At 41.3% G+C, this 16,342-nt stretch overlaps 2 protein-coding genes across 2 annotated transcripts; both read right to left on the minus strand.

The window, feature by feature from the left end:
• Positions 1–2,233: 2,233 nt before the first annotated feature.
• LOC103109469 (olfactory receptor 1165-like) lies at positions 2,234–3,181 on the minus strand. The gene has a single exon (XM_007518530.2). The coding sequence runs from the start codon at positions 3,179–3,181 to the stop codon at positions 2,234–2,236; it is 948 nt and encodes a 315-aa protein (XP_007518592.1).
• An 11,377-nt stretch (positions 3,182–14,558) lies between these two features.
• LOC103109600 (olfactory receptor 1165-like) lies at positions 14,559–15,527 on the minus strand. The gene has a single exon (XM_007518709.1). The coding sequence runs from the start codon at positions 15,525–15,527 to the stop codon at positions 14,559–14,561; it is 969 nt and encodes a 322-aa protein (XP_007518771.1).
• Positions 15,528–16,342: the final 815 nt, after the last annotated feature.

A 16,342-nucleotide genomic window follows, 5' to 3' on the forward strand; every position in this document is an offset into this window, starting at 1 on the left:
CTGGACTTGGACTTAAACAAAACATTCTCTTCCCCAATTCAGATATTCTCCACAGTCATGGCCCAGAAGCCAATGTCCTCTACACCTGCCCTTTTCTCCTCTTTGACCACATCCTTTGCTTTGATGCAATACACCACAAGAAGAATTATATCATAAATAAGGCATTATAAGCACTCCACTGGGAAAAGGGCCACTTATAGAAACTGCAAGTCATTAAAAATTGAAAGATCTATACGTCACAAAGTACTACAACATCTTTTAGAGAATGAATACACATGGGGAAGGGGAAGAGGAAGGGGAAAGAGAAGGAGAAGAAAAAGGAGAAGGAGAAGAAAAAGGAGAGGAGATTCAGCCATATTAATAATAAAACTATTTTGTATTTTTAACTCTCTCCTTCTTAGTCTTTATGTAATCAGCTAAAAAGATGCAATCATTCATAACACAGATCAAAATGATTTAGATCACAAACAAACAGCATATTAATAATTAAAGGACAAGCAACTTAGTAGAGAACCAAATGGTGGCACAGCTACATACAAGATGCTGGGTACTGTACAGCAAACCCTAACAAAAGGACTTTTCAAAGTTAACCCAGTTACCAAATAATGTGATGATAAAAATAACTATCCATTGTCTTCTTGAACCCTAAGACAGCAGGAACCTCACATCTCCACTATAGAGCCTATATTTCTCCCAGTCCTGTAACCTTAGGATAGGGCCCACTTTCCCGCATGCCTCTCCCAATCCATATCAAATAATATTGCATCTGCCGATCGCAACCTAATCAATGCAACCATTGCCACCTCAACGTGTTTCAGCTCAGCCTGTGTCCAGAGACTTCAGGTGTGGAATGACAACCTTTCAGCTTCATTATTCGGGTGAGATCTTTTCTTTCAGTATTCTCTAATTCCATCCCAGGTGGTTCACTTTATAACAAAGTCCCAAAACCTCGATATAGATCAGGTTCTGTGAGAGAGAGCATATGTTCATACGTATCCATAAACTAGTGCAAAATATATACCTGAAAGCAGTAGTACACTAGAGTTTGCAGTGAGTACCCCCCCCCCAACACTTCCTCTCCACTATTCCAAGCTTTGGGTCCATGATTGCTCAACAATTTGTTTGGCTTTGTATGTTAACTCTCTTTTCAGCCACCAGGTTCCAGATGCCATCAGGATGCCGGCCAGGCTTCCTTGGACTGAAGACCTCACCAATGTGTCCTGGAGCTCCGCTTCCCCAGAGACCCACCCTACTAGGGAAAGAGAGAGTCAGACTGGGAGTATGGACCAACCAGTCAACGCCCATGTTCAGCAGGGAAGCAATTACAGAAGCCAGACCTTCCTCCTTCTGAAAGCCACAACGATCCTGGATCCATGCTCCCAGAGGGATAGAGAATGGGAAAGCTATCAGGGGAGGGGGTGGGATATGGAGATTGGGTGGTGCGAATTGTGTGGACTTATACCCCTCCTATCCTATGGATTTGTTAATTTATCCTTTCTTAAATAAAAAATAAATTAAAAAAATAAATACAGGTTGAAAAGAAAAGAAAGAAAAGCACACAAAAAACCCGGGAGTTGGGAAGCGGCATACCCAGTGAAGTGCACATAGTACAAAATAGAAGGACCCATGCAAGGATTCAGGTTTGAGCCTCCACTCCCCGCCATAGTGTGTGTGTGGATGGCGGGGGGAAGCTTCACAAGCAGTGAAACAAATCTTCAGGTGCAGGTGTCTCTTCTTCTCTCTTCTTCTCTATCTCCTTCTCCTGTCTCAATTTTGCTCTTTCCTATTCAATAAATTGGAAAAAATGGCTTCCAGGAAAAAATGGATTCTCTAGTGCTGGCTCAGGTCCTATCGAGAACCATGGAGACAAAAAGAAGAAGAAGAAAAAGGAGGAGGAGGAGAAGAAGTTTAGGAGAAAAAGTAAGGGAAGGAGAAGGAGGAGGATATAGGAAAGGAGGAGAATTTGGGGAAAGGGAAGGAGTTGAAGAGACTGGTCATATTAATAGTAAAACTATTTTTGAATATTCTGTATATACCTCTCTTCTTCTCTATCATTACGTAATCAACCATTTCCCGTCACTGAATCGTCACTTGTCTGGACCAGCTCACCCAGATAGAGAAAGGAAAAGAGAAAGACATGGAAACATCACAGCACTGCGGTTTCCTCCAGTGCAGTGGGGACCGGGTGCAACCTGGGATGCGCACACACAAAGCAGTTCCACTCTGCAGATGATTATTTTGAATGACAAAGCAAGTTGGTCTTGATTAACTTCTTGACTGCCTCTTTCACATCTTTGTTCCTAAGACTATAAATAAGGGGGTTCAACATTGGGATCATGATTGTATAGAACACAGTGGCCACTTTGATGAAAAGCCAGGAGTTCTTGGAGTTGGGCACACAGTAGAGAAGTAGTATGATCCCATGGAAGATGGTGATGGCAGTGAGATGGGAGGCACAGGTGGAGAAGGCCTTCCAGAGTCCACCGGTAGAGGGCATCTTGATGATTGTGACCACGATAAAGGCATAGGAGGCAAGGATAATCAGGAGGCTACAGACTTCATTGAAGGTAGAAATGGTGAACATCAGCATCAGGTGGAAATGAGTGTCAGAGCAAGAGGCTGAGATGATGGCAGAATACTCACACCCAAAGTGATCTATGATGTGAGATCCACAGAAGGACAATGACATCAGAAAGTAGGTCAGTACCAGGGAGCAGACAAAACCCCAAGCATAGCACCCAGCCACCAAGAGGGCACAGAGCTTCTGAGGCATGACAACTATGTAGAGCAGGGGCTTACAGACAGCCACAAACGGGTCATAGGCCATCACTGCCAACATGAACATTTCTGTGATCACAAAGGCACAGCCAAAGAAAAATTGCATGATGCAACCCGTGAAGGAGATCGTCCTGATTTCCACAAGCAAGATTTCTAAGAGCTTAGGCGTTGGAACGGAGGAGTAGCAAAAGTCAAGGAAGGAGAGGTGACTGAGAAAGAAGTACATGGGTGTGTGGAGTTTTAGGTTGAGTCTGATGACTACAATAATACCCAGGTTCCCCACCATAGTAACAGTATAAATGCATAAGAAGACTAAAAAGAGAGGCACTTGAAGGTGTGGGTATTTGGAGAAACCTAAGAGGATGAAAGTGGTTCCAGCACTCTGATTTCCCTCATCCAACATTGTGGTTCCTGTAGGAAGAGAATCAGAAGGTTCATCCTCGCGGTTGAGTAACAAAGATGGCAGGTAGAAGATTTGGGGGGAAGTTTCTCAGAGGATCTAGTCAGGGTGGGTATACTGTGAGGTATCCCGGGGGTGGAGGGAAATGAATGTAGTAGAAACCACAGGAATCAGTCATCAACATGGGTATATGAGGCTACTGAGCAAGCGCAGGTCTTGAGAAAGAAACAGGGAAAAAAGAACTAGGAAGCGCTAATCACCAAAGGCAGTTCTGAGTCTGCTTGTTGACTACTGTCCAATTTAGACATCCCTTAGTTGGCTCCAGTTATCTGGAGCCAGTGACCATTTAGAGATATTGACCATAGTGGAGCACAGTCTTTTCTAGTTCACTCCTGGCTACTGTTTCTCTCTCACTTTTCTTTCTTTTTTCTTTTATTAGTGATTTATATAGATTTATAAAATTATGAGACACAGGGGTATAACTCCACATCTTGTCCACCACCAGAGTTCTGTGTCCACATTCCCCAATTAGAAACCTCAGAAGTTCTCCCAAAGTCATAAATATGGGTTAATTATTATTTATATAAACAAATATATATATATATATATATATATATATATATATATATATGTTCCTTTATACGTCATACCTACACCAATTTCAACTTCTGAATATCCTTCCATGTTTCCTCTTCTCTCTCTGTATCCTGATGGAATTGGAGTTCAGACCCTCTGGTCATCTTCTCCTAACATTTCTCTCCCACTGGAGATATGGTCTAGCATTCTTTTGGGGGAGCAAAAGTTTGGAGTTCTGGATTCTTTAATTGCTTCTCTGTTGGAAAGGGGAGTTGGCAGGTCAATCCATACACCCACCTTGTTTCTATATTTCCCTAGTGGGTGGGATAGGACTCGGGAGAGGTGAGATTTCAGGGCACAGTGGTGTGGTCATCTGCCTGGGGAGGTCAGGATGGAATCCTGATAGCATCTGCAACTTGGTGGATGAAAGGCAGCAGGACACAAACCAGGAAAAACTGATTAATAAACAGGAACCAAAATGTGGAAATACAGCAGATGAGAATAGGGATGTTAGGGTGGAGAGAACTAGGAAGTCTCTTTTAGGGATCTTCCAAAAGGCCCATAACTTTGAAAAATGTTCATTTGAGCTTGCTAGCTGACAAGCAGGGGGACAAAAACTTGTGTGTGAAGATCTAGTCAGAATTGAGAATAGGGCTAGAAAGCTGAAGTAGCACAGAGATTAGCTCTCAAACTTGAAGAAACTATTTGAATGCAATTACCTGTTTACCTCATCCACATGATCCCTGGCTCATGTGGATTCACATTTAGCACAGGAGCCTGTGTAACCTCCGAGTCTCTGTCAGTCTGTGCTGACAGTCCATGGTGACAGCTGAGAACATTCTAGGCCATACTCATGTCAGCACCTGTCTTCCTGGAGTGGCAGGGTAAGTGGACCCAACCTCTCTTCAGAGAATGGCTCAGTCCCTTCCATTATGGTGCTACATTGAAGGCAAGGTCCTATAGAGGTTCACAAGATGGCTTATGATGATGTTCCTGATGGAAGTGATCAGGGTTGATGGAGAGAAGAAAAGGCCCATCATGTCTATGTGAGAATGCAAGGATCCCCTGACTCAGGCCCCTGATGATGAGGTAGCCTGGTATTCTCTTTTTATTCTTCCAAAAGTATTTTAACCATCCAAAAAAAAAGTTAATTTCGAATGCTTTCTTAGTATCTTCCAGACTGATTGGGACATCATTAAGCTATATAATCAAAGCTCAAAGAAAAGGATCTTGAAGCACTCAGTACCCTGTGTTCAAAAATCTTTCTTGCTATAGTCATGTTTTTTTTTATTTGAAAATATTAAGTCATAAGCAAAATAAAATTGTAAGTTACCCCTAAAGAAAAAAAAAAAGAGGCCATCACTACACTGTCACTAGAATTACATATCTGTTTCTCTGCTAGAAAAATGATTGGTTTCAGAATTCCTCACACCCAAACTAAAACATACCTCTTAGGAAGAAAACTTAGCCGAAGTCAGATGTTCTTTTGAGACATTACCTAAAGGACTCCTCACTTTGAATAAAAAAGGCAACTTTTCACACACTTTGCCCTACCTCATTATTAACAATGGAGGAATCTCCCTAAACTACATTTCCTTAGAAATATCAAGAAAAGTCTGTATTTCTCCTGATGATAAATAAGTATAAGCAGCCATGAGAACTTCTGAAGGGGTGGACCAGACTTATGAACTTAATTTAGTATTGTGGCATATAATTTACCTCGAGGCTCTAAGGGAATCACACCCTAGAGAATTATCACCTGAGTGTTTGTTATGAATGAGAAACAAAGCAATTTTAAAAGTCCCAGTTTCCTCATTTATAACTTGGTCTATGTTAAGTCATTTGGGAGATCAAACAGGGGAGTTTAAAACAATAATGCAAACAATCCATTCATCCTGTGTTCATGTTCCTTCAGGGGTGGGGGAGATGCCCTGGCACTGACTAAAGAGAGAAGTGATGTTTCTGCTAATGGAAGCCAGTAATTCCCCAATGCAGAAACTTAAAAATCAGTAAAAATAAACTAAGCAAAAGGGAGAGGGAGAAATAATAATAAATAATTCCAGCCTCCTACACAAGCACATTTATCTATTAGATATCAAATCAAGGCCAAGATTTTATGACAAAAGGAATTATCAATCACCTTAACAAACTAATTGAGTCACAAAATACTTATTAATGTCATGGAAAATAAAATTCTGCAATACAGAGATAGTAAATTGCATCAGGATTCATAAAATTATGATACCCCATGAAAGAAATCTTTGTGAAGTAACTGAATAAAATAAAACAATCCTGATTATTTTCCCCTAAATCCAGGAATCAAAAAAGAGAGAAAATCTATCTGCAATATTTTCTTTACTGCTTATTGTAGATTTTAGTTGAGTATGAAAAGAATCTTTGTAAGTCACACCATCCTCTACAAAGATGAATTTTTGCTGCCTTGTAAAATAGAACATGCAGAGGCAGAGGAGACAGCATAAATGGTCATGCAGAAGACTTCCATGCCTAAGGCTCCAGGCTCCAAGGCATTTCAATCCCCAGAACTACCATCAACCAGAGCTCAGAGCTGTTCTGGTGTCTCTCGCTTTGTGTCTTTCTCTCTGTATCTCTCATTGAAAATAAAATAAAATAAAGGATTTAAAATTTAAGTAGTGAATGAAAACATGCAGGACAACCTGTCTTCTAGATAACTAAAGCAGGATCAGTGAGAAAGTCCAGTGGGTGTGCGCCAGGCTCCATGCCAAGCCCTAGAGACCCCGGGTTCAGTCCTAGACACGACCACTTTCCATGGCTGAGCAGAGCTCTCACCTGGTTCTCTTTGTGTCATGCAAATAGATACACTTTCAAAAGCAAATGTTTTTCCTGACCTAAGAGATATATCAATGTATTTTTAAACATTTATAAAAGCATTAGAAAAGTCACACATCTTTTCAAATTAAAAGTCAAAGTTGTTTGTTAAGAATAGGCATTGAGTGGGTAAAAGGCAAAGATGGGGAAGTTGTTTTTTTTAATTAATGGACAACCCTATTATAGTTTAATATTATAAATCAATTTAAACTAGATAAGAATAAAGAAAGATTCCATAAAAATTTGGTAAAATGCCACATGACATCATCTTAAGAATTTAACAGACCCTCTACCTTCTGCAACCCTCAACGACCCTGGGTCCATGCTCCCAGAGGGCTAGAGAATGGGAAGGCTATCATGGGAGAGGGTGGGTTATGGGGATTGGGTGGTGGGAATTGTGTGGAGTTGTATCCCTCCTACCTTATGCTTTTGTTCACTAATCCTTTCTTAAATTAAAAATTTAAATAAAAAAAAAAAAAAAAGAATTTAACAAATCTCTAAGCACATTCAAATATCAATGTACTTAATAATCATTCACATTTGATCTGATCTGGGGCTCCTATTCTGCTTAGGAGCCTATGTGACCTCTGCATTCCTGTAGATCTGAACTCACATGCTATGGTCATGAGTAGGAACATTCCAAGCTGCCCCAATATAGACCCATCTTCCTCAGCTGTAGCATAGAGTATGTTGTCCATCCTCTCTTTAGTGGATGGAACATTTCCTACCATTGTTGATCCAAGTTGAGGGCCAGGTCCTATGGGGGCCCACAAAGGGGTCTATTTTGTGTTCCTGATAGAAATTACCAGTAACAATGGAGAGATTCATTCAAGGTCTAGGTCCATTAAGTCTCTTTGGGAAACTTATGACTCCCCGATTAGGGCCCCAGCTGATTGAATGGCCTGATAGTGACTAAAGAGTCATCATTAAAGTATGCCAGTCTCTTGCCCTTATTCAGCTTTTGCAGTTCTTGCTTTGCTAAGGTTAGCTTTGGAATGAGTGAGAGAACTGTATTAGGAAGTAGGTGAGGAGGGTATCTAAGTCTAAGTAGACACTACTTCATTATGAAGTAGTCTTCATTAAGACTTTGTTAGGAAGTAAACCACCTGGAATGGAATTAGAGAATACTATGAAAGAATGGTCTCACCCGAGTAATGAGGGTGATGGGTTGACATTCCATGCCTGACGTCTCTGGACACAGTCTGAAGTGAAGCCTGCTGAGGTGGTACTCCTTGCATTGATTAGGTCAGGAGTGGCAGATGCAGTATCATTTGGTATGAGTTGGGAGAAGCATGCAGGAGAATGAGCCAAACCCTTGAGGTTCCAGGACTGGGGGAAATATAGGCTCTATCGAAGAAGTGGGAGGTTCCTGATGTCTTAGGGTTTAAGAAGACAATAGATAGTTATTGCTACAATCACATTATTTGGCAATTGGGTTAACTTTGAAAAATCCCTTTGTTAGGATTTGCTGTATCATGTGCAACATCACCATAATTTATGTTCTTTGACATTATTTGTTATTAGTTGTGCCACTGGCTGTTTCTGTTCTCCCTGGGGATCACAGTCAACAATATTTATATCCCTTTCCCATATTAGGGAGCTACTCTCTTCCCTGACCCAGCTTTATGGTCCTTTTCTCTAGTCCTGACATCATCTCCTCAGACAATAACTTGGATACACCTGCATATCAGATTTCAGGGTCAGGAGAAAAAAGAAAAAGTAAGAAAACTAATATAGCCACAGGCCATTTGGAATATGACTAAATTATGTCTACTATCTATCTACAAAATAGAGACCACCCCCAACTCTTCATCTGCACTATTCCAGCCTTTAGGTCCATGATTGCTCAACAATTTGTTTGGCTTTGTATGTTAACTCTCTTTTCAGTCACCAGGTTCCAGACATTAGCATGATGCAGAACAGACTTCCCTGGACTGACAACCCCCCAATATGTCCTGGAGCTCTGATTCCCCAGTTCCCTTCCCCACTAGGGAAAGAGAAAGGCAGACTGGGAGTATGGTTCAACCTGTCAACACCCATGTTTGCAGGAAAGAAATCACAGAATCTAGACTTTCCACCTTCTGTACCCCATAATGACTTTGGGTCCATACTACCCAGAGGGATAAAGAGCAGGAAAGCTATCAGGGGAGGGGGATACGATATAGAATTCTGCTGGTATGAATTGTGTGGCGTTGTACCCCTCTTATCCTATGGTTTAGTCAATGTTTCCTTTTTTTTTTAATTTAAGAAAGGATTAATTAGCAAAACCATAGGGTAGGAGGGGTACAACTCCACACAATTCCCACCACCCAATCTCCATATCCCACCCCCTCCCCCGATAGCTTTCCCATTCTCTATCCCTCTGGGAGCATGGACCCAGGGTCATTGTGGGTTGCAGAAGGTAGAAGGTCTGGCTTCTGTAATTGCTTCCCCGCTGAACATGGGTGTTGACTGGTCGACCCATACTCCCAGTCTGCCTCTCTCTTTCCCTAGTAGGGTGGGTCTCTGGGGAAGCTGAGCTCCAGGACGCATTGGTGGGGTCTTCAATCCAGGGAAGCCTGGCCAGCATCCTGGTGGCATCTGGAACCTGGTGACTGAAAAGAGAGTTAACATACGAAGCCAAACAAATTGTTGAGCAATCATGGACCCAAAGCTTGGAATAGTGGAGAGGAAGTGTTAGGGGGGTACTCACTGCAAACTCTAGTGCACTTCTGCTTTCAGGTATATATTTTGTCACTTTCTAACAAAGTCCCAAAACCTAGATGTACACCAGTTTCTGTGAGAGAGACCATATGTTCACACGTATCCATAAACTACTGCAATGTTTCCTTTTTATAAATAGATTTTTAAAAAAAAAAATCATTCACGTGCACATCGACATGACAAATTGTTCTACAGCAGGTAAATGAGTGAAAACCAGAGTATGGAAAGCCAGTGACAAAGTGAACATCAGTTTACAACTTCCCAACACTGTTTTCATGAAGTGTAGATTTATACAGTTCCACAGGAACATTTCAAAACATGCAACTGGATAATACTTCTAACTATAAACTCCATTCCCTAGAGTATCTAATGGTAGCATGTCCAAAATTGGTAGACTCCCAATGTACATCATAGGAAACTACCTTTTAAAAAAAAAGCCTAGGGCAGAGGAGACAGCATAGTGGTTCTTCAAAAGCCTTTTTATAAATAAAAAAAATTAAAACAAAAGTCTTTCAAGCCTGATACTCTGAGGTCTCATGTCCAAACCCAACACCAACATCAGCCAGAAATGAGCAGTGTTCTGGTCTCTTTCTCATTTGGTATCTTTCCCTTTGTAACTACTCTTTCTAATTAAAATAAAATATATAAAAAGGAAAAAGAGGGAGTCAGGTGGTAGCACAGAAGGTTAAGCGCACTTGGTGCAAAGCACAAGGATCAGGCTCAAGGATCCTGGTTCAAGCCCCCGGCTCCCCACCTGCAGGGGAGTCGCGTCACAGGTGGTAAAGCAGGTCTGCAGGTGTCTGTCTTCCCCTCCTCTGTCTTCCCCTCCTCTCTCCATTTCTCTCTGTCCTATATAACAACATAAATAACAACAACAGTAATAACTACAACAACAATAAAAAACAACAAGGGCAATAAAAAGGAAAATAAATGAATAAATATAAAAAAATTAAAAAAAGGGAAAAGAAGGGAAAAGAAGGGAAGCCTAAAATACAATGAGATATTAAATTGGACTCTTCGGTGGGGAGGCCTCTTCCTAGACACAAATTTTTGGCTTAACCGCTCTGTTGCGCACCAGACGCGGGGGCCCAGAAGGAATGTTCTGGGGCAGTAGGAGTGAGCCGACTGGATCTTTCCCTGTGTAGCAAGAGACGCCACCAGAGATCACCAGGGGAATGTTCACAAATCTATTTATTGAACAGCCAAACAGGGTTTATAAGCGATCGCAGGAGGAAGTGACAGGTGTATACCATATATGGTAGGAAGGCAAAGGGTCTGGGGAAGGTCATGACTTTCCCAGTAATTGTTGAGCAAGAGGTTTAATCATTTAAAGGAACAAGAAAGCAAGGTTATCAGTAACCAGCAGCCAGAGGGGGGTGCTGAGGGCAGAGAGAAGATAGATCAGATATGATCAAAGGAATGGAATGGGTAGGGAAGTAGGGAGGGGACTTTCAGGAAAAACAATGATTATGTAGATAATAAGTGAGTGGGCTATTGTGAGGCAGGGAGGCTGATAGGTGGGGCAGATCCTAGAGGCCATGTCCTTGCTCGACCTCTTAGTAGAGAGAGACTGATAGGATTGGTCGTGCCCCTCAGGCACCCATCTTTCAATGGGGGGGGGGTCCCACCAAGCTCTACCGTATCCTCACAATTCCCTACATGGATCAAAATGTATAAAGCCATATGTATATGATATACCATGAATCGCTCTTATTAATTATTTGATTGCTTGTTTGCCAATGTTTTTCTTAGTAGACCCACACCCAGTCCTATTGGTGGTGCCTCAGATGTCACCTGTGACAACTTTAATGCAAGTTCTAAGCACTACCAATGTGCTGTCTCCTCAACCTCTGGCAAGTTTTAGTGCAAAAGAGGAACATTGGTGGAGGGGAGTGACAGCTTGGAGGAGGTTCAGATATGCTGACAGATATCTTGGGGTGGAGGGCCGAGTTGGAGGAGGGGGTGATGGGGGAACACACCTTCACGACAGCAACAATGTTTTCTCGATAAAATGCTACCGGTGTTGGAAAAGAAGACAGTGATCATTCATAAAAGGAGATTAAAAGCAGTACATGGTGGACATTTTCCATCACATCAAACTTGCAAAGGAAAAATATAAGTGAAAATATTTATTCGTATTTTGGAGAGGGATGAATATTGAGTCTGTAGAGAGGAACCAGTGTGTGCTTGTTTCTGTACCTGCCAAGGAGAGGAAACACTGGTACTTGACTTCTGAGGTGCTAGGAATGGCCTTTGTATTGATGTGCCTAGAAGCTACATGTCTTTTGCTTAAGAAATTGTTTTTAGAGCTGGGGAGACAGCATAATGGTTCTGCAAAAGACTCTCATCCCTGAGGCTCTAAGGTCTCAGGTTCAATCCTTAGCCCCACCATCAGCCAGAGCTGAACAGTACTTCTCTCTCTCTCTCTCTCTCTCTCTCTCTCTCTCTCTCTCCCTCCCTCTATCTCTCTCTAACTCTCCCTTATAAAATAATATTTTTAAGAGAAGTTATTTTCAGAATATTCCATTTTAAATCATTGTCAAATCATTAAGCATTAGATACTACTACTTGCAGGGTAAAAATTTCATCACAGGTGTAATAGAAAACCATTGTACAGTTCTAATCTGGGTTGAAATAATTAATAGAAAATACACAAGTAGCATAAGCAAACAAAGAACTAAGATGACATCAAATTAAAAAATAAGAAGAATAAATAAATAATTTTTCATTAAAAGTCACTGATGGTAATAAGGACTCAGGATGTGTATATGCTTCAAATATATTATGTGGATGGACTTATGTTAATTTGATCATGAGTACCCAAAGCTAACTGAATGTCAGCGATGGCTCAGAAAGCAAAGACAGACCTCTAGCTGAGAGGCGGAAATAGTGTAGCCTGCTGGCAGCTATTTGATGGAGGACAGATATGGTCTGATCTAGGCTCCTTCCTCTAACCCAAGTTGAAGAACTTCAAAAGAAATAGTAAGCAATGTTTTCTTCTTTATTTGTGTAAACTGTTGAGTTGCTATGAATGCCATGTGCTCATAAAAAGAAAACTATGTAAGTCTATATGCATAACACACAGAAGTAAATGTAGCTTCTCCTTGATAGCCAGTATTATTTCTAACACTTTTGTGTACTAAAGTTGATCACACTGATACTCAAAATTGAGTGATGACTTTATAGACCAGAAAATATGCTCAACATCACCTCACTAAAGTTGGACGTTTTTATAATACTAATTCCTAGACCTTCATCTTATTTTATTTGTTTATTAATTTATCTTTATTTATTTATTTTATTTATTTATTCCCTTTTGTTGCCCTTGTTGTAATTTATTTTTATTTACTGGATAGAGACAGGGAAGTGGAGAGGCAGAGAGCTACTGGAACAACACAAAGTCTAGCATTGACGAGCTGGGGGGCTGGACTCAAACCTGGGTTGCTCTCCAAGTGAGGGATCTGTGCTTGAGGGCAAAATTGTCATGACTGAATCCCTGCAAGCACTATCTGATTTATTTCCAGCAGGCTTCCTACCTTCCACACTGCTTATTACAAGGATTATCTTATTTGAAATGACTAATGCAGAGTAATTTTATTTATTTATTTATTATTATTATTAATTCTTTTTTTACCCAAGCCTTCATCTTACTTGGAATGGAATAAAGCTTTAAAAGTGTCAAATTTTTGTCTTTTAAAAATTGCTGAAGTCATAAGCCTGTTGGAACATACCTAAAATAGACTTCCTAGCTTCTTTCTGCATGAAGACCCCTCGTTTCACCTGCTCTATTCTTATGTTTTGTGTTCCTGTTTATTTTTATTTATTTTTTAAATTATATATATATTTTAATATTTATTTTATTTATTTATTCCCTTTTGTTGCCCTTGTTTTTTTTTTATTGTTGTAGTTATTATTGTTGTCATTGTTGGATAGGACAGAGAGAAATGGAGAGAGGAGGGGAAAACAGAGAGGAGAGAAAGATAGACACCTGCAGACCAGGGAAGATGGGGAGCCGGGGTTCGAAATGGGATCCTTATGCTGGTCCTTGTGCTTTGCGCCACCTGCGCTTAACCCGCTGCGCTACAGCCCGACTCCCTTGTGTTTCCGTTTATTAAACAATCTGTTTAATCTGCTTCATATCTTACCATATTTTTGCCACCAAGTTACAGATGCTACCATGACACCATCCTGACTTCTCTGGGCAGACAACCTTACCAATAGGTCCTGGAACCTCACCTCCACAGAGCCCTGCCCCACTAGGGGAAAAGAGAGACAGTCTTGGTACATGCATCGACCTACCAATGCCCATGTCTAATAAAGAAGCAATTACAGAAGCCAGACCTCCACCGTCTGCACCAAATAAAGAATTTTGGTCCATAATTCCAAGGGATAAAGAATAGGAAACTTTGGGAGTCGGGCAGTAGCGCAGGGGGTTAAGTGCATGTGGCAGTAAGTGCAAGGGTCAGCTTAAGGATCCCAGTTCAAGCCCCTGGCTTCCAACCTGCATGGGAGTTACTTCACAAGTGGAGAAGCAGGTCTGTAGTTGTCTATCTTTCTCTCCCCCTCTCTGTCTTCCCCTCCTCTCTAGATTTCTGTCTATCCTATCCAACAACAATGACATCAACAGTAACAATAATAACCACAACAAGGGCAACAAAAGGGGAAAAAAAATGGGCTCCAGAAGCAGTGGATTCATGGTGCAGGCACCGAGCCCCAGCAATAACCGTGGAGGCAAAAATAAATAAATAAATAAATAAACAAACAAACAAATAATATTTTTTACGTTTTCCTCTTTTTTTTTTTTTCCTCCAGGGTTATTGCTGGGCTCGGTGCCTGCACCATGAATCCACCGCTCCTGGAGGCCATTTTTCCCCCTTTTTGTTGCCCTAGTTGTTGCAGCCTCATTGCAGTTATCATTGCCATTGTTGACGTTGCTTTGTTGTTGGATAGGACAGAGAAATGGAGAGAGGAGGGGAAGACAGAGAGAGGGGGGGAGAGAAAGAGAGACACCTGCAGACCTGCTTCACCGCCCGTGAAGCGACTCCCCTGCAGGTGGGGAGCCGGGGCTCGAACCGGGATCCTTATGCCAGTCCCTGCGCTTTGCGCCACGTGTGCTTAACCCACTGCGCCACTGCCCGACCCCCACAAATAATAATTTTAAAAGAAAAAATCTGATTTAAAAAATGCATCTTGAGAACAAAAAGAAAGCATCAGCAATAGCTACATGAGACCATTATTGGATGTAATCAGCACATTAATGCCTGTGTCTGGATTGCATTGACTGAGAAAGTAGCTTGGAGTTGATGACATTCCTGACTGTATCTTTGACATCTTTGTTCCTGAGACTGTAGATTAGAGGGTTCAACATGGGGATCATGACAGTGAAAAACACAGTGGCCACTTTGATGAAAAGCCATGAGCTCTTGGAGTTGGGCACACAGTAGAGAAGTAGGATGATCCCATGGAAGATGGTGATGGCAGTGAGGTGGGAGGCACAGGTGGAGAAGGCCTTCCGGAGACCACTGGTAGAGGGCATCTTGACGATTGTGACCATGATGAAGACATAGGAGGTGAGGATAATCAGGAGGCTAGTCGTTTCATTGAACGTAGAAATGACAAAACACACAATCTGACTAAAGGAAGGATCAGAACAGGATAAAGACAGAACAGCAGAATACTCACAGCTAAAGTGATTTATGATGTTGGGACCACAGTACGTTAGCGTCAAAAGAGAATAGGTGATTGTCAAGGAGCATAAGCCTCCCCACGTGTAGGTCCCAGCTACCAGGAGTGCACAGAGCTTACGGGACATAGCAACTGTGTAGAGCAGTGGGTTACAGACAGCTACAAAACGGTCGTAGGCCATCACTGCCAACATAAACATCTCTGTGATCACAAAGGCACAGCCGAAGTAAAATTGTACCATGCAAGCTTTGAAGGAGATAGATCTGTCTTCCATGACCAAGGTTTCTAGCAGCTTGGGTGTAAAGACGGTGGAATAGCAAATATCCAAAAAGGAGAGGTGTCTGAGAAAAAAGTACATAGGTGTTTGCAGTTTGGGGTTGATCCTCACGACCAGAATTATACCCAGGTTCCCCACCAAGGTGATTGTGTAGACCACCAAGAAGACGAGGAAGAGGGCTGCCTGGAGATGGGGGTAGTCTGAGAAGCCCAGAAGGATGAACCTGGTCACAGAGCTTTGGTTTCTGTCGGTCCGTACCATGACTCTTGATCAAAGCTTTAGATAAAAGAAAATCAGAGAAAACAGAGCAGCAGACAGAGGTGAGACAGGAGGAACTCTGCTCTGTGGGAACTATTGCAAGCTGTCAAGTCACTGTCTTCCACTTGGCAGCTCAAAGACAACCTTCTCCAAGTATATACAGATATAGACAGATGGTTGTAGAAATAATAGTTCACCCATATCTGCAACGTCAGAGAACTGCTGTAGCTTACAATGGAGCGAATGGGGATCCTGAACTCTGGTGGTGGGAACTATGCAGAATTGTACTCCTATTATCTTGTAAATCAATATTAAATCACTAATATAAGATAAAATATAAAAAACAAACTTATGGTTTGTTGGTTTAACCCTCAGAACCTTGGTGTCCTCATCTGGAAAACAAGAAATATAGTAACAGTTTATTATTTCATCATCATCACTAAAATTTGACAAGAGCACACCTGCACAGTGCCACAGAAACCTTTGCATTTCAACTTCTGAATAAAAAATTATATTGAATGATCTGAAATTTGTTCCTAAACTTATTTACACTTTGATGTTTTTTGTCAGACATTTGAGTAGAGTCATTGCTGTCTGATATAAGTTAATCTCCTCTCAATTTCTTACTGTCTCTATTCAATAAATAAATAATGATAATTAAAAAATTAAAATAAAAGTTCAAGAACATGTTTGATGTTGTGCATTTTCTTAGTGATTTGTTGGGTTTTGAAGTCTATCCTGAGTGACAGATGATAATTTAGTTTAGTGCAAGATCAAAGCTTTCTTTCAATGTTACTGAAAACTTGCTTTTAAAGCTT

The sequence above is a fragment of the Erinaceus europaeus genome, chromosome 17 (genome assembly GCF_950295315.1).
Source record: "Erinaceus europaeus chromosome 17, mEriEur2.1, whole genome shotgun sequence".
Taxonomy (NCBI): Eukaryota; Metazoa; Chordata; class Mammalia; order Eulipotyphla; family Erinaceidae; genus Erinaceus; species Erinaceus europaeus.